Source organism: Schistocerca cancellata, chromosome 4 (assembly GCF_023864275.1).
Source record: "Schistocerca cancellata isolate TAMUIC-IGC-003103 chromosome 4, iqSchCanc2.1, whole genome shotgun sequence".
In the NCBI taxonomy this organism is placed as follows: Eukaryota; Metazoa; Arthropoda; class Insecta; order Orthoptera; family Acrididae; genus Schistocerca; species Schistocerca cancellata.
Genome location: NC_064629.1, coordinates 564813191 through 564839156, shown reverse-complemented (window position 1 = coordinate 564839156; position 25966 = coordinate 564813191). Strand labels below are relative to the sequence as shown.

General features: G+C 40.0%; 1 protein-coding gene across 1 annotated transcript in view; it reads right to left on the bottom strand.

Moving 5' to 3' along the window:
- The window catches only part of LOC126184329 (IQ and ubiquitin-like domain-containing protein), a 201682-nt gene that overhangs the window by 64080 nt on the left and 111636 nt on the right, over positions 1-25966 (bottom strand). Inside the window, exon 7 of the mRNA XM_049926704.1 lies at positions 7382-7624. Within this exon, the coding sequence (XP_049782661.1) occupies positions 7382-7624 (243 nt within the window). The remainder of the gene's footprint in view (positions 1-7381; positions 7625-25966) is intronic.

The following is a 25966-nucleotide window of genomic DNA, read 5'->3' as shown; positions in this document are numbered from 1 at the left end:
ATAGCCTTTTGCTCCCTGTATTTTATCCCTGTCACCTTTAGAATTTGAAAGAGGGTATTCCAGTCAACATCGTCAAAAGCTTTCCCTAAGTCTACAAATGCTTGAAACGTAGGTTTGCCTTTCCTTAATCTTTCTTCTAAGATAAGTCGTAAAGTCAGTATTGCCTCATGTGTTCCAATATTTCTATGGAATCCAAACTGATCTTCCCTGAGGTCGGCTTCTACCAGTTTTTCGATTCATCTGTAAAGAATTTGTGTTAATATTTTGCAGCTGTGACTTATTAAACTGATAGTTCGGTAATTTTCACATCTGTCAACACCTGCTTTCTTTGGGATAGGAATTATTGTATTCTTCTTGAAGTCTGAGGGTATTTCACCTGTTTCATACATCTTTCTCCTATCTGCCATGATAAAGACCAATCTCATTAATTAATGCAGCAGGTAATCTCCCCTGTCTGAAATGAGAAGTAGCCTATTGGATTTGTGGAGGTATTCCTCTATCCTAAAAAACCAACATGTGCATGCTATGCATACTCTGCTACCCTAGTAAAGTCAGTTCATAAATTGTCCACCAAAATTCACAGAAAAACTTAGAATAATTTGGTATGCACTGTTCAACACAATTAAATACACAGATGCAATTCACTGCTTTGTAGAGACACATGAGAACTAAACTAAACTAAAACCTGTGCATAAAAAGAAGCTGCTAGCATGTCCACTAGGATCTGTGGTACTGTGTGTCTTTAATCATTCCAGAATTTTTGTATCTCCAGCATGCTGGATATTTATGTTTGCACTGCTAATGGTCACTGAAAAACGTGACTTAGGCACAAGCATGTACAATGGTTTGCCCATGCTATCACAGAATACGCCATTTTTTCTGTTTGGAAGATTTGAGAATGGGTTCTCACACCCAAAATGGACCATCAATTAAATAAAAAGAATTGAATTTTACAACTTTGGCTATTTGCTGCATCAAACTCATTGCAGAATGTAACTGGGAAACATTTTATCATACCCTTTAAAGCCCTGATCTTGCACCATTTGGCTTTCATATCTTTTTGCATCTGAAATTTTTACAGGCCAATTATGCTGTCAACGAAGCGTTACTATGAGGCTGTCATCACACATGGCACCATTGTTCGATATGGTGCAACAAAATATGGCATCCTGTTATGTAAATGTCTCAAAACAAATGACAGTTATGTTGAAACAAAGTCCAAGGCTGTGTTGTAACAAGTTTCATCAAACTTGATCAACTCATTGGCAGTAGTCAAACACTTTACTATAGATGCATTCTTGCACTTTGTTGGAAGGGAAAAATGATGGAGCCATAGGCAGCCTCACAGAAAGCAACATGAAGAAATGAAACTTCCTGGCAGTTTAAAACTGTGTGTGAGACAATGATCTGGAAATATGAAATGTTTTGAGCTATGGACGGAATAAATTCAGATGTGTGCGTACTTAAATAGGTCTTACTTGGAAGATCATCACCACTAACTGAAACTATACAATATGATAAATACACAAATTTCTAGTATTAGTTTCACTTCTTTAAAGGGTATCAGGCATGCAGCTAGATCAAGTTTAGGATATAGAATGAATTTTTGATGGTGTAACATGCCATAATCATCATGTTACTCCTGCTAACTGACATCCTGAGCTGGAGTGTGTGATAAATATATTTGCTGTCTATCCCTTAACTCATGGTCAGTGCACTGACCATATGATGCACCAGTTGCAGTGGCAGGGGTAGCACACTCTTGAAAGTCAAGTGATGGATCTGAGTCTGCACTCTACTTTCGGTCTGCTCCGTGTTCTTCCTCCACCATATATAAGCAGCTTCAGTGCTGGGTTCCACACTAGGTAAAGTCAGAATTGATTGTGCTTGTTGGATTTTGTAGCCAAATTTTGATAGCCTCTTTGTATACACATTCCCATAAGAGGGAAATATTTTCCAAAACTTTTGTGATTTTATATCTCATTTTATTGTTTCCCTCAAGGGCACAGTGAGGACTTTCTGGTTTCATTGGCTGCTGAAGATGGTGTGCTGTTAATGTTCTGTGCACTTTTCTTCAAATCTGTGAACGGTTTGTTCAGCATGTGCTTCTCCACATTTGCATGGTGCATAATATTCGCCAGGTATTTGGAGTCCCATATCATCTTCTACTGACTCCATAAGAGATTTAGTCTTGGCTAGCAGATGGTATATGCATTATCTTAAAATTGTGTAGCTTAAAATTCTGCCATTTTTTCTGATATGTTGAGTGTGTATGGGATGTGGATTGTCAGTATGGGCTTAATGTTTTCAGATGGCAACTGTCATGTCACCTTCTGTGAGGAGGTACATTGAACTTTTCTGGAACATGGCCTTGAGGTGAGATATTTCTGGTACTAAACTTTATTTGTCAGAGATCAAATTAGTTCTTTGGACAAGTGTGTTAAGCAACCCTTTTCTTCGTGATTTCTGATTACAACTAGAGGCTTGATGATATCAGTCCATGTGTGTTATCTTCCAGTAAGTGTTGATGCCAGGTCAGTAAATGATGGTCAGGGACTCCAGAAACTTGGTGTACATAACATACTGTGTGAGTGCAGAAAAGCATATGTCAGACAATGGAAGTGGGAACTGCTCCTGGGAGAGGTTGATGGCCAATTGTGTCACAAAATGTTGAAGAATTTACTATTTCCCTGGCTGAGAACTCTGGATGTAATATGCAAACTTCAGGCAGCATACATGCTGCATCACAGCAGCTGAACATTCCATGGTCCATCATTTGATAATTGCTGTGAGCAGTTGTGAAATGGTAACTGTACAAACTTCCAGGCTGTCATAGATACAGATGGTCACCACATTGAGCAACATTTGCGACCTTGAATGTAAACCGGGTATGCAACTAACAAATGTTACTGCCTCATGTGGAAATTAAATTGAGTTTCTTTCAGTTGTTTGTTCATTATTTCTCTTCTCCATGTCCTTACAAATGTTTCCACAAAATTTTGTTGTCCTGCAATCACTTTCTTTTCATATGGACACTCTCAAGTAACAAAAGTTTAATTATGACCACCCTGTACACTCTTGTGTTAATTGTGTCCTGAAAGGAAACAGCCTCTGGATGTCACTTTGAGGATTTTCCTTCCATGCCTGAAACTCATGTCCTGTCAGTTTATGAAGATAGATTCCTGCAGGATTATAAGTCAGTATATGACTTCGCATCTCATCCCAGATAAACTCTATGGATGGCAAAACAAGGGACTATGTAGGCCAGTCAGTGATCCATACATTCCTTAAGGTATTTGTCACATGAGCCTCAGTGTGGGGATTTGCATTATACTGCTGGACTATGATATTTGGTACCCTGCTGTTGAAGGGTAAGACAATAGGGTTTACCATTCTTGTCACATGCAGCTGAGTATTGAGCCTCCCTTCAACAATTGCCAAATCAGGCCTGTTGTCATATCCAATAGCTCTCCACACCATGATTCCTGGAGTTGGAGAGATATGAGTCTTGAGAATCAGTGCTTCTTGTGATCTTTCACCTGATCATCTACAGACACAATGGTGTCATTCTGACTACCACAATCAGAAGCAAGACTCATCACTGGACATCACAGAATGCCTCTCAATGTCCCAGACTCTACACCATGCACATTACTGTTGCCTGCAGTGTGATGTGAGATGCAAACAACGTACAGCAACTACAGATCACAACCCAGCTTCCACTAATCTGTTGATGATGGTTTGTGGTGACATTCTGCCCGTAACCTCTGCCTGGATTTCACCTGTTGTCATCTGTCTATTTTTCAGAGCCAGTTGAGTGACCCTATCACCTTCTTCTAATGTAGGCCTTCTGGAGGGGCCTGTGCCTGCTCATCTAGCCTCTTTGTCATCCTGTGACCACCTTGTCACTACTCATTCTGCAGTCATTGCACTATAGGCAACTGTCTGTGCAATCTGTCAGTATTATGCTTCTATGTCCCTCATGTCAATGACTGAACTGTTTAGAAAGTCTCAAAAATGGTAATAAGCTGCACATGCACATCCTCAGATCGTGACAGGTTGTGATCTTCACCTGGAAAGTTCAGGTAACATTAGACACACTTAATAGCCATGATAGACCCAAGACATTCTTCATCTGTAGGAATGCCATTTTTCTGTACTGAAAATACCAAAAATAACCTAAAATAAGAGTGTAATTTTAATCAACATATCCCCATGGAAATAATGGAGTATCAGTTTGGTAGTATTTGGTAAAGGTGTTCATGAATAAAAATTTTTCATTTAGTCATTTTTATTTATGCATGGTCATTAAGTATCCTTGTAAGTCATCTCACTCATCTTCCACAGACCCAACAAAATTGTGGCAGGCCACAATTATGGTGAACACTGTCTCTCAGAAATCTCATCTTAGATTTCAGTCTGACTCAAAAGATATTGGTACCCATGCAGTGGATGTGATTTAAATTTGTGTTTTTGTCCATTCCTTCTGGCAGTACTTTGGAGGGGGAATGCTACTGATTAAGTGTATTTTTTGGGCAAACTTTGTTTTATGCATCCAGTAATAAGTATAGCTGTCTCGTTTATGTTGACCAAAGCCTGTCTTATGTGTATTGCTCTTTTTTTCTTATCTATACTGGCATTTTACCATCACCATATAGCCTTATATTATATGTGTGCTCCTATTTGAGACCCTTGGGAAACACTAACACAGAGAAAGTATAGATGTACCCTATATCCTTGGCTGACCAGCTAAGTAAGAGCTCACTAGCTCCCTTTTGATGCTGTATCTTACCAGTACTTTCTATTTCGTATGAATTCACTACTGCTTAAAATACACACTATAGCCCAATGTTATAGACAGATACATACTTCAGTCGTGACACCACTGTAAACTGGGGACTGATGACCTCATATGTTAAGTCCCATAGTGCTCATAGCCATTTGAACCAACCACTGTAAGCTGGTGTCATTCCACTGCCATTGTAATGTCCTCACTGCTTTCCGATTCCTTTAATGGAAGACGCAAAGCTGTGTTTTCTCGAGTTAAGAGGAGGGGAAGGAGGAGGAGGAGGAGGAGGAGGAGGAGGAGGAGGAGGAGGATGAGGAGGAGATTAGTGTTTAACATCCCAACAACAATGAGGCCATTAACAATAGAGCACAAGCCCAGATTATGGAAGGATGGAGAAGGAAAGCAGCTACGCCCTTTTGAAGGAACCATCCTGTCATTTGCCTGAAGTGATTAGGGAAAGCACAGAAAACTGAGATCTGGTGTTAGGCTTCAACTGATTGTTCTTACTGAATGTCAACACTAAGACACAGGTTATTGTCAGGTTTCTCCTGGCGGTTTAAAAAATATGTCCCTGGTTGGTAATTGCCTGATTTTCAACAGAAGAACATGTGGGGTTATCCATACCTATTAGTATCACTGACGAGCAAAGACTGTTTCATCTATGTGTGGGACAAAGTTGCTATTGCATTCTGAGCTATGCTTGTGACTGGATGTGTTTCATGTATCATGCATCAGTAACAGTACTCCTGTCTCATTATTGGTACATTCGATCCAACTCCTGGGTGCAAACCAATCAAGTAAAATACTGACTTCCCTTAACTGTATCAGAACTGGCCACACCATGATCAAAGCAATGCTATACAACTGGGGAATTATCAGTGATGATCAGTGCATCAGCAGAACATCAGAACAAATTATGGAGTGCATTTTGTATGACTGCCTAAAAAGAAAATTCATGGGTACCCGGAACAGCTTCATAGACATAATACCTGCAGCAATTAACTCGTCAGTGTCTTTGGATGTCCAACTATATAATGGGAAATGGATATCTCAACTTCTTTTGTCTTCTGCTGGTTCTTCAGCTTTGTATTACCTATACATACATATGTATACCTGTATCTACTTGTACTGATTCATTCATTTTATCTTATCTTTTATGCACTTTACTGTATATACTTGTAAAATATAATTCTCTAAACAACATGCTAAATGAAAAAAATTGGTTCATTTCTACTACATCATAGTGAATTCTGACGAAGTGGTGACCCTAGGCATAACCACAACATGAGGTATGCAAATTTTTGTTAAAAACAGCCTACTATGCATTAACAGTTCATGGGCTGTCTGTCATATCTGAGGTCTCATCCATACCTCTTATAGCATTACTAGTCATGATGTGATCAAATTTGTCATTATCTTCCGTGCAATACTCTTTCAAAAATAATAATGCATTACCTGTTTTATGCCTTTTTCTGTCTTCTGTTAGCAGTAATGGAATCCAGAGGTTATACAATTTGCAGAAGTTTAAGCTGTTTTACACAATTCCATGCAGGAGACAATGTGAAACTCATGGAAATTATATCATTATGTTGTCATTGTGAATAGTTCATTCTCTATCATTTTAAGTTCCACAGCATACACCTATTTGTTTTTCATCATAGGTCACCTACCATGTTATTCATCATGCACCTCATTCTACCTGTAGTTGAACATTCATATTTGTCACAATGCCATTGACAAACTCATGTTACTTTCGCCATACATTTTACAAATTTGAAAGTGAATATCAGCCAGTGAGAGATTTTGTGCATTCATAAACAGTATGGCTGCATATGACACACACACAGCAGGTATATTAGTTTTCTTAAAAATTATGGCAACCCACTATCAGGTATCTGCATTGTTGTGAACTTTAATCAGTGTATATGTACAGTCTTGTAACTGAAATTCAGCTGTGGCATAAACTGGTAATGGAATGTATTCCCTGGGTGTACTGTATGTATGCCCATGATGAGGAAGTAATGTTATGATGTCTGGCACTAGTTCACAGTCATCATTTGAAGATTCACCATCATGTACTTGTGTCTCAAAAATGGCTTTTCTTCTTAAACATACTTGTTGAATTTTTTAAAACTATAAATATGTTTCACACCAAGTTTGACAAGAAATTTGATAAAAATACTGGTTTATATTCAGCCCACCTTCAAAACATATGGGATATTACAGCAAGTCACTTACAGATAACAATGTATTACTACGTTTGTGACAATTAAAGTACTTCCTTATCTCTGTGGAAGTGGTTTTCAACCCCACATATTTCATTTAAGATGCTTGTTATTGAAACAATATCTTGATGATTTTCGTGAAGTATCTGTTAAACACATAGTGATGAAGTAGCTAACCAGTGGCATATCCTTTTTGTAGGCTCTTAACAGAAAAAAATAAAACCATGACCAAACTGAAACATTTCTGTGATATAAAAGAAACAAATGTACTATCCAGTATTCTTTCTGAACAATAATCAGTTGCTCTGCTTGGATTTTGGATGTTAAGGTAAGAAAGCATTCTTGGTACAAATATGGTCTGACTTACTTGCATGATGAAGGCTACAGATGAAAAACACTTTCTTTTCTGTTCTTCACGTCGAACAGCCTGCATAATATAACTGTATGGTCCATAGTCTGTTCTGGATACTGCAACATTTTGAATCCACATACAGGAACTACACTGCTTCAGAGACTTCATTCTTGAATTTGGAGAAAATTCCAAGTAAGGTAGTAATTTGCAGCATCTCTCACAGTAGAACATATTTTTTGTCTTGCTAATCTCAATCTCCTGTGATGAAAGATCCAATTTTCACAAAATTTGTAGCCCAGTTTAATACAGGATAGTATTATGTAATTGTATTTGTAGTAAACTCATATTCAGCTGCAGTCAAGACATGTGCATTTGTTCACTAGCTTTGGTATAGACTGGAAGTCTATAAACTGTCATAACCACGTTTGATGTGTCTGTCAACTGCTTAGGACTTTCTCAATATGGTGAATTTTGGTATGTTCTCATGACACTATAAAACATTATATGTATTCAATACTAAAAGATGATTAAAGTTCATAGAGTGACTGATACATACTGTAACCTTACATTTCAAGAAGTGACTAAAGCAGAACATTTTAGACAAGTTAAAATTGTATGTCTGACCACAATTCAATCCTAGAACTGGTAATCAGTAACATCTTGGAGGCTGTGGTTAACTTGAGAACTCTATTGTATTCTTTTTCATGTTTGTTCAAGCATTGCAACATCTGTTGAAGAATGACAAATCTGTCACTTCTGTCTCAAAATATGTATGTCATAAGAATCTCATGAGCATTTTGGGGATGTTTGGCCTCACAGTAAAATTAGTACTATACATCTTGTCTGTGTATCTGATCCAGGCACAACAATATCTAAATGAAGTCATCTATGCTTGCTAAAAACTGCATGAAGATCTTGTTCTTGCAAATGAGATATATGTCTGTGGGCAAAATGTGAAAGTTGTCCGTCAAGATAGAACGGAAATCTTCATTGTAATCTAACAATTGGTGCAAAATTTAATGAAATTTGCATGTTTAATCACTCTTTTTTTCAATTTCTGGTATGTCATTCACTGCTGACTTGTTCTAGAAAGAAAACTGGTAGTGAATGTTATTTGAAGCTGACTAAATATCTTCATGAAGGACAGAGAGAAACACAAATGTCAAATATTGAAATGAGCAGTGATGGATGTGCCATTATGACAATGTGTATATCTGACATCAAGAACATAACACAAATTTGAGTATACAGAACTGCATTCAGGGGCTGCTCTTTTCCATAGCTTGTTTCCTGACTTATCTGCAATGTACTGATATTGTCTTTTGCTTTCCCCTGTGCAAAAGAGTCTGAAAATGCGTTGAGCTGCCAGTATTTGTAGAAACATTGTAAGATATGTTGACCTAGTATTATCTCACATGATACACACTTCCAACATTCACAAATACTTCATGAACACATACTTGTGACATATGTAACAATAATTGAAAAATCTACTATTGGTATCTGCAATGTACTGATGTTGTCTTTTGGTTTCCCCTGTACAAAAGAGCTCTGGAAGTGCCCTGAGCTGCCATATTTGTAGAAACATTGTAAGACATGTTGACCTAGGTTTACCTCACATGATACACACTTTCAACATTCACAAATACTTAATGAACACTTAGTTGTGGCCTCTGTAACAACAATTGAAAATATACTATGGTGTCTAGAGTTACTGAATCTGATGCATTGTAAGCATACAGTACAAGGGAGAACTGTGTCTGGGAGACACAAGAGTAAGAGAAAAAATGACATAAATTTACTGATAATAACACAAGGGCATTAAAGTTGGTTGTTACTGTCAATAAGAACATAACTTCCAAAGAAGTGATAACTTAGTTTAATTTCTAAATGATGGTACAGAGTCAGTGAAAACAATGAGATCAACAATACACAATCAGAACAGTCACAACAAAAAGAATGACTCACAGAACCCCCAAAATCTGCTGCAACACATATTTACTCACAACCAACCTGTTTCAGTCAATCAGCAATCTTCAAATTGTATATTAACAATGGCAACAAACACATAATTGTTTTCAGTTGGAGCATCTGTCACATATACAGGCATTTACTATCTTATATGTTGTTCATCAGTTACCAAGTGTATGACCTAAATTTGGGCATACAGTATGCTGAACAGTGTAATGGACTGTCAATTTTTGCACATGTTGGCTGATGAAAAGTGTACGAGATAATAGATACATGTATATGTGACAGATGATGCAACTGAAAACAACTACATATCTGACAGAAAGGAACCTTCAGTCCACTGCCTGAGGATGGTTGCTTGACTAAAACTGGTTGTCTGTGAATAAATGCCTCCTACAACAGATTTTGGTGGGTTGACAGCACTGTTCTTTAAATACACTGTGGCTGTGCAGAACTGTTTATGGAAAATATTAATGACAAAGTTACTAATGCCAGGTTGCTTGTAAGTCATACAAATGTAAAGTGGTTTCAATGGTACAATGTACACAAATCTTAGACTATCAACCAATGTAAGCATATAATTATGCATTGATGACATTGACACCGAGTGCCCCAAAACTCAATGACAACAGAAATTAAATATGTAATGTGACATAACAACTCTACTTTTCCAATGTTTCCTAGTTCAGGATGTGTTTATGTATGGGAAACACAAGGAGATGCATAAGACAGAGACTGTCTTCTTCTAAATGTGAAACATATTATTGTTGTTGTTGCTGTTTGGATTTGAAGCACTCAGCATCTACAGCATATGTGGCTCATAGTAGAATGCTCTCAGGCACCACCCCATGAGGTATAATAAAATAAATTTGTCAACAGTTTATTACAGAATTTAGATCATCATAAAGCATTTTGAATATTTTTCACTATTAAGTGATGTTCTTCAAACAAGTAGTAGACTTAAGGCTGTGCCTTGAAATACCAATTTGCTCCATGTAACAGAGGTTTGGGGACGAGACTGCTATGGAGTATAGCCTTTTATGGGCTTTCAGAGTGCACAAAAAGACTATCCTAAGAAAGTGTAGCAAACTCCACATGATTTTCACATTCCACTGGCTACAATGACCCTTCACTCTTGAATCCCTTCCTCTGTATCACTCTATTATGCTTTGATGTATCATTGATCAATGTTTAATATTAAGTTTTGATGTTTTTAAATGTACTTTTTTGTTTCTATCATTGATATCTCAAATCACTGTAGTGAGGTCACACTAAATTAGTAAATGTATAACTGGAGTGTACTAGTGTTGAATGCCAATCTTATACAAGGCAGCAAATGGATCCTGGTATGGAGTCATCTTTCTTACATTATGGCAATGTTTATAAGAGTTGGGTGTGAAGAATAACATTTCACCACCAAGAGTAGATCAGGGAAAACACAACATAGGCACTTTTGATGAGACAGAGAGTGGACCTCAGCAGAAATTTAGTGGACAGAGCAGCTAGACAGGATCACGTTGCTTTCGTTACATGATGAAAGAAATGGTTGCTGTTAACGTGTGCCAAGAGCTTTTACAAACCAATCCTATACTATAACAAACTCATTAAACAAGCAAAGAAGAGTGAGAACCACTGATACCTTTGTAATAGAAAGATCTATGCAGTCAAGACACGTGATGTTAGGTAAATACGAGCCACTACTTCACTCAAAAAATACTCCAGCATTTTAGCTTGTAAGGCAGTCAGCCAGACAGATCAATGATGTATATAATGTTCACATTCGATTCCCTGATTACATTAAAGTTACATCTGGTACAAGTTTGTTGTAGCTTTCCTGCATGCTACTGAACAATGACAGCCACTACTGGGAGAAATGCCACCTTGTCATAATCACCAGTCACAGAGTTCAACACTACAGCCTGCCACTGTTGCAGATGCGTGGACCTGGAAGTCTTTTCTATTGTCCTGGGGTAAGACATCAGAATTCCTGGTACTTCAGTGAGCTGACTAGGGCATACCTGAATGACAGGCCAAGATCATCATACTAAACAGTTACACAGTGATCATCATCATGGTTCAAAAGATCAAGAAGAATGGTGGTGAGAGGGAGGAGACAGACCATCTCTCAGATGTAAGTCCAAAAAGCTTTCACTCACTGCCACAGCATCATGGTCGGCCAGTGCTGGAGCCACTGTGGATAGCAAAATGCCATAATAGCAACTGGACAGGAACAGCTGGACAGGAATGGCAAGTGCTGTGTTGGCTGCCTTGAGTGGGCTGAAGGCTGCTTACAACACGAATCCTTGACGGAGATCAGCAGCTGAAGTCAACAAGTCAAGATACTGATCGTAACTTGTGGAAACAAGTAACTAATTCTGAATCATCTTTCACTGTGCCTACCAATGACAACAAGTCACCACCATCCTTCTCAGGAAAATTGGCAAGGAGTGAACTGGCAGAGTGCCTCCTGATGCTGAAGCACGTGTGCTTCTGCACTCCCAACTGTTTCCCTCTTGCAAAGTTGGTATCAGGATGTGGTTGTGCTTCTGATGCTTGCAGCATTGGCATTGGGAATCTGTACAAAGTGTTTCATATGAGAGCCACACTAGCAGTTACAACAATTGTGGGATGAGTCACTGAAAAGCTTTGTTGCTCACATGAATGTTTTGGTTGTGATCATGTCCAGAATAGTATGCTGTAAGTTCAGAGATACTTTTGTACAACCTAGTGGACCCAAAGATGTATCTGAATTTAGGGGGAATTATAGTGAAGTGTATTTAGTACTGGTGGGTCATAAAAATTGTGCTCTGACTGGCCACAGTGCGCCTTGTGAAAAGTTTATCTCTGCAATACCTTCCATTTGTGAGAAGTACAGTCATGCAAAAGAGGACTGTGTTAAGTGTTGCTGGGTTTCACTGAGGCAAAGTAATACATAATTTTTGCTATTCATGATAGTGTATATTGTGTGTGGTGTATAGGGTGTACTGTGGTAGGTAATGAAATTGCACAAAGATGGCACAAATTAGAGCAACTACTGCAGCAGATACAGTGTCAGCTCTGATGGATCAGGTTAAATTATTAAAGAAACAGAACAAGCAATTTGTTCATTCCCTACTCAATCAGAGGGGAGGTGCTTCACAATCAGGTGCTAATGAAGTTAAATCAATACTAGCAGTACATTCCTCATGTGTGGATTCTGTAGCCACTAGTCTCAGTTCCTTTTTTTCTGGCAGAAAATCGGAGGATGTCACTATTGTTACTCAGGATGTGTAGTTTGAGACAAATAACTAACTGAGACTTTAGAAGCATTTTTGGACGGGATACACAAGTTGAACATCCAAACTTAAGAGCTGACTAACAAACCAGATGCTGATGCAGTTTTATTGAGGCTGAGGGTTCATCGAACCATTTTCATACTACTTCTCTACCATTCCACTCTCAAATGGTGCGTGGGAAAAAGGAACACCTAAGTCTCTCTGTTTGAGCTCTGATTTCTCTTATTTTATTATGATGATCATTTCTTCCTACTTAGGGGGGTGTCAACAAAATACACTCCTGGAAATGGAAAAAAGAACACATTGACACCGGTGTGTCAGACCCACCATACTTGCTCCAGACACTGCGAGAGGGCTGTACAAGCAATGATCACACGCACGGCACAGCGGACACACCAGGAACCGCGGTGTTGGCCGTCGAATGGCGCTAGCTGCGCAGCATTTGTGCACCGCCGCCGTCAGTGTCAGCCAGTTTGCCGTGGCATACGGAGCTCCATCGCAGTCTTTAACACTGGTAGCATGCCGCGACAGCGTGGACGTGAACCGTATGTGCAGTTGACGGACTTTGAGCGATGGCGTATAGTGGGCATGCGGGAGGCCGGGTGGACGTACCGCCGAATTGCTCAACACGTGGGGCGTGAGGTCTCCACTGTACATCGATGTTGTCGCCAGTGGTTGGCGGAAGGTGCACGTGGCCGTCGACCTGGGACCGGACCGCAGCGACGCACGGATGCGCGCCAAGACCGCAGGATCCTACGCAGTGCCGTAGGGGACCGCACCGCCACTTCCCAGCAAATTAGGGACACTGTTGCTCCTGGGGTATCGGCGAGGACCATTCGCAACCGTCTCCATGAAGCTGGGCTACGGTCCCGCACACCGTTAGGCCGTCTTCCACTCACGCCCCAACATCATGCAGCCCGCCTCCAGTGGTGTCGCGACAGGCGTGAATGGAGGGACGAATGGAGACGTGTCATCTTCAGCGATGAGAGTCGCTTCTGCCTTGGTGCCAATGATGGTCGTATGCGTGTTTGGCGCCGTGCAGGTGAGCGCCACAATCAGGACTGCATACGACCGAGGCACACAGGGCCAACACCCGGCATCATGGTGTGGGGAGCGATCTCCTACACTGGCCGTACACCACTGGTGATCGTCGAGGGGACACTGAATAGTGCACGGTACATCGAAACCGTCATCGAACCCATCGTTCTACCATTCCTAGACCGACAAGGGAAATTGCTGTTCCAACAGGACAATGCACGTCCGCATGTATCCCGTGCCACCCAACATGCTCTAGAAGGTGTAAGTCAACTACCCTGGCCAGCAAGATCTCCGGATCTGTCCCCCATTGAGCATGTTTGGGACTGGATGAAGCGTCGTCTCACGCGGTCTGCACGTCCAGCACGAAACGCTGGTCCAACTGAGGCGCCAGGTGGAAATGGCATGGCAAGCCGTTCCACAGGACTACATCCAGCATCTCTACGATCGTCTCCATGGGAGAATAGCAGCCTGCATTGCTGCGAAAGGTGGATATACACTGTACTAGTGCCGACATTGTGCATGCTCTGTTGCCTGTGTCTATGTGCCTGTGGTTCTGTCAGTGTGATCATGTGATGTATCTGACCCCAGGAATGTGTCAATAAAGTTTCCCCTTCCTGGGACAATGAATTCACGGTGTTCTTATTTCAATTTCCAGGAGTGTATTTCCACATTTGGAAGACAAAGTTGGTGATTGAAATTTTGTAAATATATCTCGCCACAAAGAAAACTGCCTTTGTTTCAGTGACTGACACCCCAACTCACAAATCATATCAGTGACACTCTCACCCCTATTGCACAATAACATGAAACGAGCTGCCCTTCTTTGCACTTTTTTGATGTCTTCCACCAATCTTACCTGGTAAGGATCCCACACCATGCAGCAATATTCCAGCCGAGGACAGACAAGTGTAATGTGGGCTGTCTCTTTAGTGGGTTTGTTGCATCTTCTAAGTGTTCCACCAACAAAGCACAGTCTTTGTTTTGCCTTCCCCACAATATTATCTATGTGGTCTTTCTAATTGAAGTTGCTCATAATGGCAATTCCTAGGTATTTAGTCGAATTGACAGCTCTTAGATTTGTGTGATTTATTGTATATCCAAAATTTATCGGATTGCTTTTAGTACTTGTGTCGATGACCTCACACTTTTCTTTGTTCAGAGCCAATTGCCACTTTTTGCACCATACAGAAATTCTCTCTAGATCATTTTGTAATTGGAATTGATTGTCTGATGATTTTACTAGGTGGTAAATTACAGTGTCATCTGCAAACAATCTAAGGGGGCTGCTCAGATTATCACCTATATCCTTTATGTAAATCAGGAACAGCAGAGGGCCTATGACACTACCTTGTGGAATGCCAGATATCACTTCTGTTCTACTCGATGATTTACTGTTTATCACTATGAACTGTGACCTCTCTGAGTGTAAATCATTAATCCAGTCACACAACTGATATGATACTCCATATGCACACAATTTGATTAATAGTTGATTGTGAGGAACAGTATCAAAAGCCTTCTGGAAATCTAGGAATATGGAATAGATCTGAGATCCCTTGTCAACAGCACTCATTACTTCATGGGAATAAAGAGCTAGCTGTGTTGCACAAGAATGATATTTTCTGAATCTGTGTTGTTTATGTATCAATAAGTCATTTTCTTCAAGGTGATTCATAATGTTCGAGTATAGTATATGCTCCAAAATCCTACTGCAAATTGAGGTCAGTGATATGGGTCTATAATTCAATGGGATACTCCTATTTGATTTCTTGAATATTGGTGTGACCTGTGCTCCTTTCCAGTCTTTAGGAATGGACCTTTCATCAAGTGAGTGGCTGTATATGATTGCTAAGAAAGGTGCTATTGTGTTTGCGTACTCTGAAAGGAACCTGATTGGTATACCATCTGGACTGGAAGACTTGCCTTTCTTAAAAGATTTGAATTGTTTCACAACACCTAAGATATCTACTTGTATGTCACTCATGCTGACAGATGTTCTGGTTTCGAATTCTGCAATATTTACTTCATCTTCTTTTGTGAAGGAATTATGGAAGACTGTATTTAGTAACTCTGCTTTAGTGGCACCATCATCGGTAACATTTCCATTGCTATCACGCAGTGACGGTATTGACTGTTTTTTGCCACTGGTGTACTTTACATACAACCAGAATGTCTTTGGGTTTTCTACCATATTTTGAGACAATGTTTCATTGTGGAAACTATTAAAATCATCTCGCATTGACGTCCACACTAAATTTCGAACTTCTGTGAAACTTAGCCAGTCTTGGGGATTTTGCATTCTTGTGAATTTGGCATGCTTATTTCATTGCTTCTGCAACAGTGTTCTGACATGTTTTGTTTACCATGGTGGAACACTCCTGTCTCTTATTAACTTATGTGGTATGAATCTATCTATTGCTATCAATACTGTATCTTTGAATTTGAGCCATATCTGCTCTACACTTACATACTTAGCTTGAAAGGAATGGAGACTCTCTTATAGGAAGGCATCAAGTTAATTTTTATCTGCTGTTTTAAATAGATATATTTTGCATTTATTTTTAGTGGTTTTTGTTGATATTGTTTTGAGCCTCACTACAATGACCTTGTGTTCACTAATCCCTGTATCCATCATGACGCTCTCTATTAGATCAGGATTATTTGTGGCTAAGAGGTCAAGTGTGTTCTCACAACCATTTACAATTTGTGTGGGCTCATGAACTAATTGTTCAAAGTAATCTCTAGAGAAAGCATTTAGTATAATTTCAGAAGATGTTTTCTGTCTACCACTGGCTTTGAACATGTATTTTTGCCAACAAATCCAGGGTAGTTTGAAGTCTCTACCAATTATAACTGTATGAGTGGGGTACTTATTTGTAATGAGATTCAAGTTTTCTTTGAACCATTCAGCTATTATATTGTCTGAGTCGTGGGCGGGAGGGGGGGGGGGGGGTTGTGGCAGTAGAAGGAGCTAATTATTAGTTTGGTATGGCTGTTGAGTACAACCTCTACCCACAGTAATTCACAGGAACTATCTATTTCAACTTCACTACAAGATAAACTACTACCAACAGACGCAAACACACCACCACCTACTTTATTTAATCTATCCTTTCTGAACACAGTTTGCGCCTCTGTAAAAATTTCGGCAGAACTTATCTCTGGCTTTGTAATGTGGTCAAGGGATATTAAGGGTCAGCTTATGGTGCCAACAAGCCTGGATAATTTTGAGGAAGATAAAGTTAGTCTTCCAAACAGATTACTGGTAGCCACATCAGAGGTTCTCAAAAAGGAAGATACTGAGGAGTCTAGGATACAAGATAGAACAGAGTACACCATTGACATACCTGCATTGTGAGAAAACGTGAAGCATCTTAAGGTGAAGACAGATCATTAATGGAATCAGTGTTAATACGATATAAGGATTTGTTCAATCTATAAGGAGTGTTACCTGCTGCACCAATAAAACAGCATAGAACACCAACAGGCAATCATCTGCCAATATTTATAGTGCAGTAATAGTTACCTAAGCATTTACAGTCTTTAGTAGAACAATTTAAGAATCAGCAATTATCAGATGGGATTGTAGAATATACTAATTGTACCAAAAAAGTCACCAAATAGAACAAAGAAATATCAATTTTGTTGTGACTATAGATTCTTAAATGAATTATGGTAACTGATGCATATCAGATTCCTGATACTACTGACAAATTAGGTTATTTAGGTCAGTACTCATTCTTTTCAACTCTAGATTTAAGATGTGGATATCATTAAATTGAGACACATCCTGAGGATAGACATAAAACAGCATCTATCGCATTTTCTGGTCACTACCAATGTTGTAGGATGCCTTTTAGGTTGAAAAACATGCCAGTTATGTTTCAGTGTTTATTAGATGGAATCCTCATACGCTTAAAAACCAAACAAATGCAGGGACTATTTAGATGATATAATTGTATTCGCAAAATGTCTAGAAGCACATGTTCAGAATTTGGAGATAGTATTTGACTGGTTGCGAAAGGCTCTACTTATGCTTGTTATTGATAAGTGCACTATCACAAGTACACTATCTAGGGCATATAATTAGCCAAGGAGGAATAAGAATAGATCCATGCCTTACATCACAAGTACATGATTTTCTGGTTCCTCAGACAGCTTAACAATTACAATCCCTCCTTGGATTAGCAGATTTCACAAAAGAATTAATATTGTCATGTGATGATAGTGGTACAGCTTTAGGAGCAGTTTTAGGGCAAATCATTGATGGAAAGGGCACTCAAACACATATGTGTCTCATCAGCTTGATAAGGCTGAGCAAATTTATTCTAACACTGAAAAGGAGATAATGGAATTAATGTATGGTATTAATTATTTTAGATGTTGCCTGTACAGATGTAAGTTCACAGTGATTACAGATCACAGACCTTTTAAATGGCCTCTAGGGTTAAGAGATTCTTCAAGTCATCTAACGAGATGGGCTTTGAAACCAAGCGAATTTCAATATGATGTAATATACACACTGTGTGTTACACACATAAATGCTGACACACTTAGTAGGCAGATGAGGCATTGCAGATCTTTGAGTTTGATTTAAAAAATCTGCAGAAAGCACAAGCAAGTGATAAAGTGTGTCAGGTGTATTGCAAACAGTCACAGTTTGTCATACAAGATGGGATACTGTGGAAATCTACAAAGTGTTAACCACATGTTGTAGATCCAACCGCTTTGCAGGCAGAAGTATTATTACAATCACATGATCATATGTTATCAGGTCATGAATGATTTATAGAAGAATAGCAGAAAGGTTCTGGTGGAGAACAAGACATGCTGATGTTCATGAGTATGTCAACATCTGTATTATGTGTGTGCAATGTGATGATCCATACCATCAAAATATACAATTACAAAGACTTCTGGAGTTTTTACCCATTTCAAATGACATGAGCCAATATTCTGGGGCCATTTCACAGGAGTCAATCAGGTAAGAAGAATGTATTAACAATCATTGATCTTTTTTCAAAGTATTTAGTAATGGTAGTCATACCAAATCAGAAAGCAAGCACAGTAGCTCACATTATGGTAAATCATTGGGTACTTAAATTTGGGGTTCTGCAAATGATTATTATGGACCAAGGGATAAATTTCATGTCTGATCTCATTAAGTAGTTGTATCACTTATTGAAAATTAAGAAATTACATAAGAGTCCTTCCCACCCACAGACAAACTGTCTCACAGAGAGACTTCATAGGACTATGTCTGAGATGCTAAGCCATTATGTGAATTCTCAACACCTACATTGGTATATACATCTAGATTTTGTAGTTAGTGCCTACAATTTAAAAAATCATACAGAACAGGGTTATCACCTTATGAAGTTGTACATGGACACAAAATGCCATCTCTGTTTGGTGTTAATCAAGAAAAGTTGGGAAAAGAAAGTGAATGTGTTAATGTATTTGCAAAACCTCTAAAGGAAGTCTGGGAAAAGATAAAATAGGCCAACTTGAAAGCACTGGAATGTCAAGAGCATGTGGGTTTGTGTAAGAGGAACCAACCACAGTATTGGATAAGTCAATAGGTATTACTTCTGAACTCATACACTCCAAAGAGTAAGTCAAAAAAAGGGTCTTTACCATGTGGTCAAGGTAATGTCACCTGTAAGTGCAAAATTACTATTACCAGGATGTACTTCAGTAGTTCATATCAGTAGAATCAAATCTTTTCAAGGGGCCATAAAGTCTTTTCCTCAAGTACTAGTGGAATGGTCTTTTAGTGGAACTAAGAAGCAAAAGAGTAAAATAAATACTACAGAATGGGACATACAGGATGAGACCAAGGAATATGAAGTCTTAGATATAGAAGTACTGGGTACTAGTAGGACATTTCCTTTGTTTTCAAAGGTTCATGTTGCATACTTAAAAATATAGCTTTTTTGTTGTATTCCCACTTTTTCCTAAGGAGAGAGGGAGTACATGTAAATTATTTCCTCTAAGTGATGGCAAGGATAATGCCTAGATGGAGTTTAGTGAGTGTTATGACCTTGTTCATCTTTGGAGCAGAAGGAATTGTCAAGCAGCCTTTGGGGAATGAAGTTTTGTTCATGCAGCTGCCAGATGTAGTCCTCATGAATCACAGATGGTTGTTGAGACTGACCTTTGACATGTGGGATGTGAAGAATGAAGTGAGAATGTTGCAAGATACATTCTTAGAAGTGCTAAAGGAAGCAAAATGGGGCAGTACAATAGGGGATATATGGAGTGAATATTATGAATTTAAGTTTTCTTATGATAAATTGAAAGAGCAGTTGTAGCATGTAATGGGTACAATCCCGTATTCTCTAATATGGTGGGAGAGAGGATGGCTGAATGTGGGTGGTAAACCACTAAAATTTGTGTTTTGCATAGCAGATAAAGATGATACTTTGAGTTTGAATAGTACAGTGGGTCAAGTGCAAGAAGTAGCAAGATATAGAGAAACAATGGTGGATTGGCATACAATGAAAATTATGGGTATGGAGTAAGGAATGTTAAATATAACTACAATGATGCATAAAATAACAACCAAATTATAACAATATGCAAATGACACAATGATTAACACAAATAAAGATTTAGGTATAATACAGAATCATCTGAAAACATTAGACAACAAAGCAAGGACAGCCACACTAATGAGAGAATCAGCAAATAGTTTGAGTGACACTAGAATAGAATTGGAAGGAATTTAGGAAGCTGACCTCCACACTATGTGCAAACAATTAAGCTCTACACTGTTATCACCAAAAAGGTTTTGGCAAGTATTACTGCAAACAGAAAAGGAATTTCCTGCAGGTCTGCAACATGTTATTTGCCTAAATGAGAGCAGCATAGCATTTTACTGTCATGTTTCAATAATTAAAGTTATTCTGATAAGGCATATAAATACAATGTTGGGAAAAAATTGCAACACCAAAAATTAATTAATGTACAGTAACTAAATTTCAGGACTACATTTGTCTCGGTAACATATTTAAATGATTAACATTGCAGCATAACAGGTTAATGAAAGCATGAGAAAAGCCATTGCAAATATGAAATGATGGTACATTAATAACTGGTAAAACTGTCAGAAAGTTGAATGCAAGCATGCAAATGTACATGCATTGTGTCGTACAGGTGCCCAATGTCAGTTTGTTGGTTGGAGTTCCATACCTGTTGCAATTTGTTGATCAATACAAGGGCGGTTATGCTGTTTGTGGATGACACTAGAATTGTTGTCCAATGACATTCCATATGTGCTTGACTGGAGACAGACCTGGTGACTGTGTAGGCCAAGTGAACATGTTGACACTCTGCAGAGCATGTTAGGTTATGACAGTGGTATGTGGCAAGCATTATCCTGATAGAAAACGTCCCCTAAATGGCAGCACAACAGGTTGAATTATCAGACTGATGTAAAGTTTTCAGTCAATGTGCATGGGATAACTATGAGAATGCACCTGCTGTCATACAAAATTTCACTCAATACTACAACTCCAGATGTAGGTCCAGTGTGTCTAGCACACAGATATGTTGGTTGCCGGACCTCAACTGGACTCCTTCTAATCAACACATGGCCATCACTGGCACCAAGGCAGAACCAGCTTTCATCAGAAAATGCAACAGACCTCCACCCTGCCCCCCAACGACCTCTTGCTTGATACCACTGTCACAAATGGTGGTGGTTTTGAGTCAGTGGAACGCATGCTATGGGACACCTGGGTTGGAGATGTCCCTCAAGTGGCCAATCCATAACAGTTCATTATGTCACTGTGGTGCCAACTGCTGCTCAAATTGTTGCTGCAGGTGCAGTAAGATGCACCAGAGCCATACACGGAACACAATGATGTTTACTCTAGGTAGTGCCATGTGGTTGTCCAGAGCCCAGTCTTCTTATGGCCATATATTAATGTGACCAATACTCCCAGCAATCATGTACAATGCCTACATTCCTGCCAAGTTTCTCTGTAATATCATGGAAAGAACATCCAGATTCTCATAGCCCTATTACATGACCCCGTTCAAACTCAGTGATGTGTTGATAATGGCACCTCTGTCGCCTTAAAGGCATTCTTGACTAACATCAACTCACAAAGTCCAATCTCAACAGTAACTAATACTCACAACTGTCACAGTGTGTGTTTAAAGCAAACCTGATTTGCATCCTCATAGTGATGCTACTAGTGTCACACTTATGTGACTGGTGCAAAATCTGAAGAGGCATCACCTTTCAGATGTATAAACACACTTACAAACTTTTGTTTATGTCACACAACTCCTCCTTGGTGCTGGAATTTTTTTTCCATTAGTGTATATTAACTCTTCAGGCCTGAATTTTTTCTGGAGGAAGGAAAATTTTTCTTTGTCTGGTAATGATCTTAGTTTGTTAAAGATTTTAGATGCATGGTTTAGACAAAAATATGTACTCATTTTCAAAACATATGCTGTACACTTGGTTTCATTTACAGACTAAAATCACTAATTATGAAATATACTCTATTGCAATAAACAGTAAAATGATCATCCAATAATTACCATGCAAAGTAAAAATAACAATATTCAATTAAACAGTGGAATATAGTGAACCCACCAAACCTCTCTGGGGAACACCACCTTGAAGTAGCACTGACCATGTGGGTGGAGAGGCTTGTGTGTTTGTGTGAAGCTGAGGGCTGTGCCGGCTGTGGGAACCTACAGTCAGTACAGTCTTGGCCGATGGACTAGACTAAGTGTGTCCCACAATGACCTGTCATCCCACATCCATTCCTAGTCCTTTCCCAACTCAGAAATACCCAACCGAAGGTGTGATGCAATCCATGCTGATGGGTGCTAGGCACATGGGAAGATGTCATGAACAGAGCCTCAGGGATACTGGGCGACCTCCCCACTGTGCAGGGTTTCCGTGGTGTGGACTGATTAGATACCCAACTTTCATGGGATCAAAATGGACATGAAAGAAAATAGCAGTACTGAGGGGCAAGTTGAGACCTCAGACACCCAAACATCAGGGCTGGAACTGATGGAAAATGTCCCCTCAGCTGAATAGGGGGACAGACCTGTTCAAGAAGTGGGAATAGTAACCAAGATGTTGGACCAGATTAAGATCAAAGACTTCTCTGGGGCTCAGAGGAGGAAACTTCTTAGAGAACAGAGGCTAAAGGAAGGAAAAGAATGCCTTCCTAACCAAAAGGGGAGGGAACAAAAAGGGCTTGAGCCCAAGACCTCCAAGAAAAAACTGTCCCAGGGTGAAGGGAGTGTACAAACCCCTTCCACATTGAGGGCAGGCAGTAAGAGAACAAGGGAGGAATCTAAGACTCCTACCTCTCAGGATAACTGTATCCAGAAAAAGCCGAGGCAAGAAATAAGGAAACAGATCTATAGTACTGAAGTCTCAGTTTTTAGGATGGTGGTTATCCAGCAAGGCTATCCACTGGTCAAGATAACCTCAGAGCAGGAGAAGCTCATGCAGATGGCTCTTTTTGAAAGGTTTTGGAGAGACAGTGGTCCAGAGCCCAAATTCAGGAGAGTCTATCTGGATCACAGTGTCTGTGAAGGGGTGGGTAAAGTGGACTGGTGTAAGGAAAAGGTGCCCCTAATATCACCATGGGAGGATGCGAAGCTGATGGTAAAGACAGTGTTTGAACTCTTGAAGACCGCAAAGATATTAATCTGGGTGCCAAAACTTCTTAAGGATACCTCTCCTGACACTCTGAATGAGAAAATAGGATCTCAAAACCTGAAAGTCTCGACAGAGGATTGGAAGGTAACAGACCAGAAGGTTGCACCAAACGGCCAAACCCTCGTGGTGGATATCGGAGAGAAGTCCCTGAAGGCAATGCGGGAACAGGACCTGAGACAATTCTTGGGATTCTCGCAGGTTGCCGTCAGGGTAATCAAAGACATCAGAAGCAATAGTGGTGGCAAGATGGAGACAGAATGTGCTGCAGATAAATCTGCAACACAGTAAAGGGGCCACTGCTGCCCTGAGTCATCTTCTGGGAAGACAAGAAGTGGACATGGCCCTGATTCAGGAACCCTGTTAATATAAAGGGGATGTATTGGGCCTCAGTGGCACTGGAGGTAAGTTGGTTTATGCTAGAAATATAAGAAACTCCAGAACGTGCATTTATGTAAAAAATGGAATCCCCTTCATGTTGATGGTGAACTTTTGTTCTAGGGTCTTACCATCGAGATGTGGCAATGTGGGGAAAGTATCATGAGGGAGTTTGTAATGGCCTCAGCATACCTTCCTTATGAGGACAGTTGCCCATGACTTAGTGTGGGGCAGCACTGATACCAACAGTAGAGGTGAGTACCTTCTAAAATTTCTTCTAGCTAATAACTTAGAGATCCTCAGTAGGGGCAAGGAACCTACATTTAGGAGTATAAAAAGGGAAGAGGTAACTGACATAAACTTTGGTTCCACTTTGATGGATAGTTATGTCAAATGATGGCATGTGGCTTTAGAACCATCTTCATCAGACCAAATGCATATTGAGTTTGAGGTTGAAATGGGCATTAGACAGACTTCGATAAGAAATCCAGCAGAGTTTGAGGAGGTTGCAGAGTCAGTGACCTCTGCTATCATGACCTCATACCATGACAACTGCTCAATCACCAAGAAGTGCATGAATAGGAATGTATCTTGGTGGAACAACAACCTGGAAGCACAGAGGAAACAGGTAGGAAGACTGTTTAATCTTGCAAGGAGGAAAGGACAATAGGCAGAAAACCAGGAGGCCCTTGTCAATTAGAATCCTGCAACTAAGCAAGCATAGCAGGCGCCCTGGAAGGTATTCTGTGAGGAGATAGAGGGTATGGCTGTTCAGGCAGACTTCATAGAATCCTCACTAGGATACCAACTAATCCAGGAGGAACTTTAAGGAAAAAAGATGGGGAGTATAAGAGGACAGCACATGAAATCCTGGAAGTACTCCTCAAGACTCATTTTCCTTAATGTTCTCCAACAGACAACATAGACCAGGATGAGACCCTGTGAGATATCAGTTTTCAGGTATTCAAAGGGAGAAATAGGAATCTGCCAGTGAATGTGTTGACCATAGTAAAATCCCATGGGTGGTGGGATCATTCCAATTGTTCAAGTTACCTGGCCCAGATGAAATGTTTCCAGTGCTCCTACAACAAGCTGGAGGGAAGTTAATAAGATTCCTATGTAGGTTATTTAGAGTTAGCCTAGCAGCAGGAATCATTCCTAATGTCTGGAGGGCAGTGAAGGTTGCCTTCATTCCAAAGCCAGGGAGAATTGATCATACCAAGGCCATGAGTATGAGACCACTGTCTGTCCTCCTTTCTTCTTAAAACATTATAAATATTACACTTGTGGTTAAAGATGGAGGTAGCAACTGGGGCACATAGGCTAAAGACTGATAAAAACTGGAACTCACTGGGGTATCCAGGATCTCACACTAAAATACTGAGTGAGGTAGACATGGGTATGGTTGGGGAAATGCCAGCTGACTATATAATAACTCCTAGCTGCTTCAACAAGCCTTTCAATGTAGTAATTGGAAGTAGAGAGCTCTGGGAGAACAAATTTTGACTTCGTACTGGGGACATAGTCTGGTTCACTGATGGTTCAAAAACAGGCCAAGGTGTTGGGGCCAGGGTATGTGGAGTGCAGCCAAGGCTGGAGAGTGCAGTCTCTCTATGGAAGATGGCCACTGTGTTTCATGCAAGAAGAATATCTGTTATCAGGGTGTGTATGGAGGAGAATTTGCGATGGTGCTACAGAGGTCATAACATTTTCATGTATTCAGACAGCCAAGCAGCCCTGAAAGCACTGGCAGCCTCTGCAACAAGATCAAATATCATGGCAGAATACCACAAAGTCCTTGTGGGGCTAGGGGAAAGCAATAGCGTAGACCTATTGTGGGTCCCTGGTCACTCAGGGATTAGTGATAATTGTTATATCCTAGCCAGTAATGCCAACCGAGCCCGCTGCCAAAAGGTTGGCAGCATCAAAGTCTGGACGCCGTCCGCATAAGCAGTGCCAGCGATACAGGAAATCGCCGCAAGTCTGCGCGTGCCACCGCTGGCTTCTGGCTTCTTAAGCGCTGGAGTCGCGAGCGCTAGGACAGTTCTGTATTCGCCGCTCAGTTGTATACTCGCCACTGATTTGTGTACTTGCTAGTCAGTTGTGTGTTCATCGCAGCAGAGTTGTTGTTTGTCGTCAGCCGACACTGACCTAGCCGCTCCGAATCGAACTAGACAGATTTCTGTAGACACGGAGTTCACTACTGTGTTTCTGTATCTTCGTTAATAAAGATAAGTATCG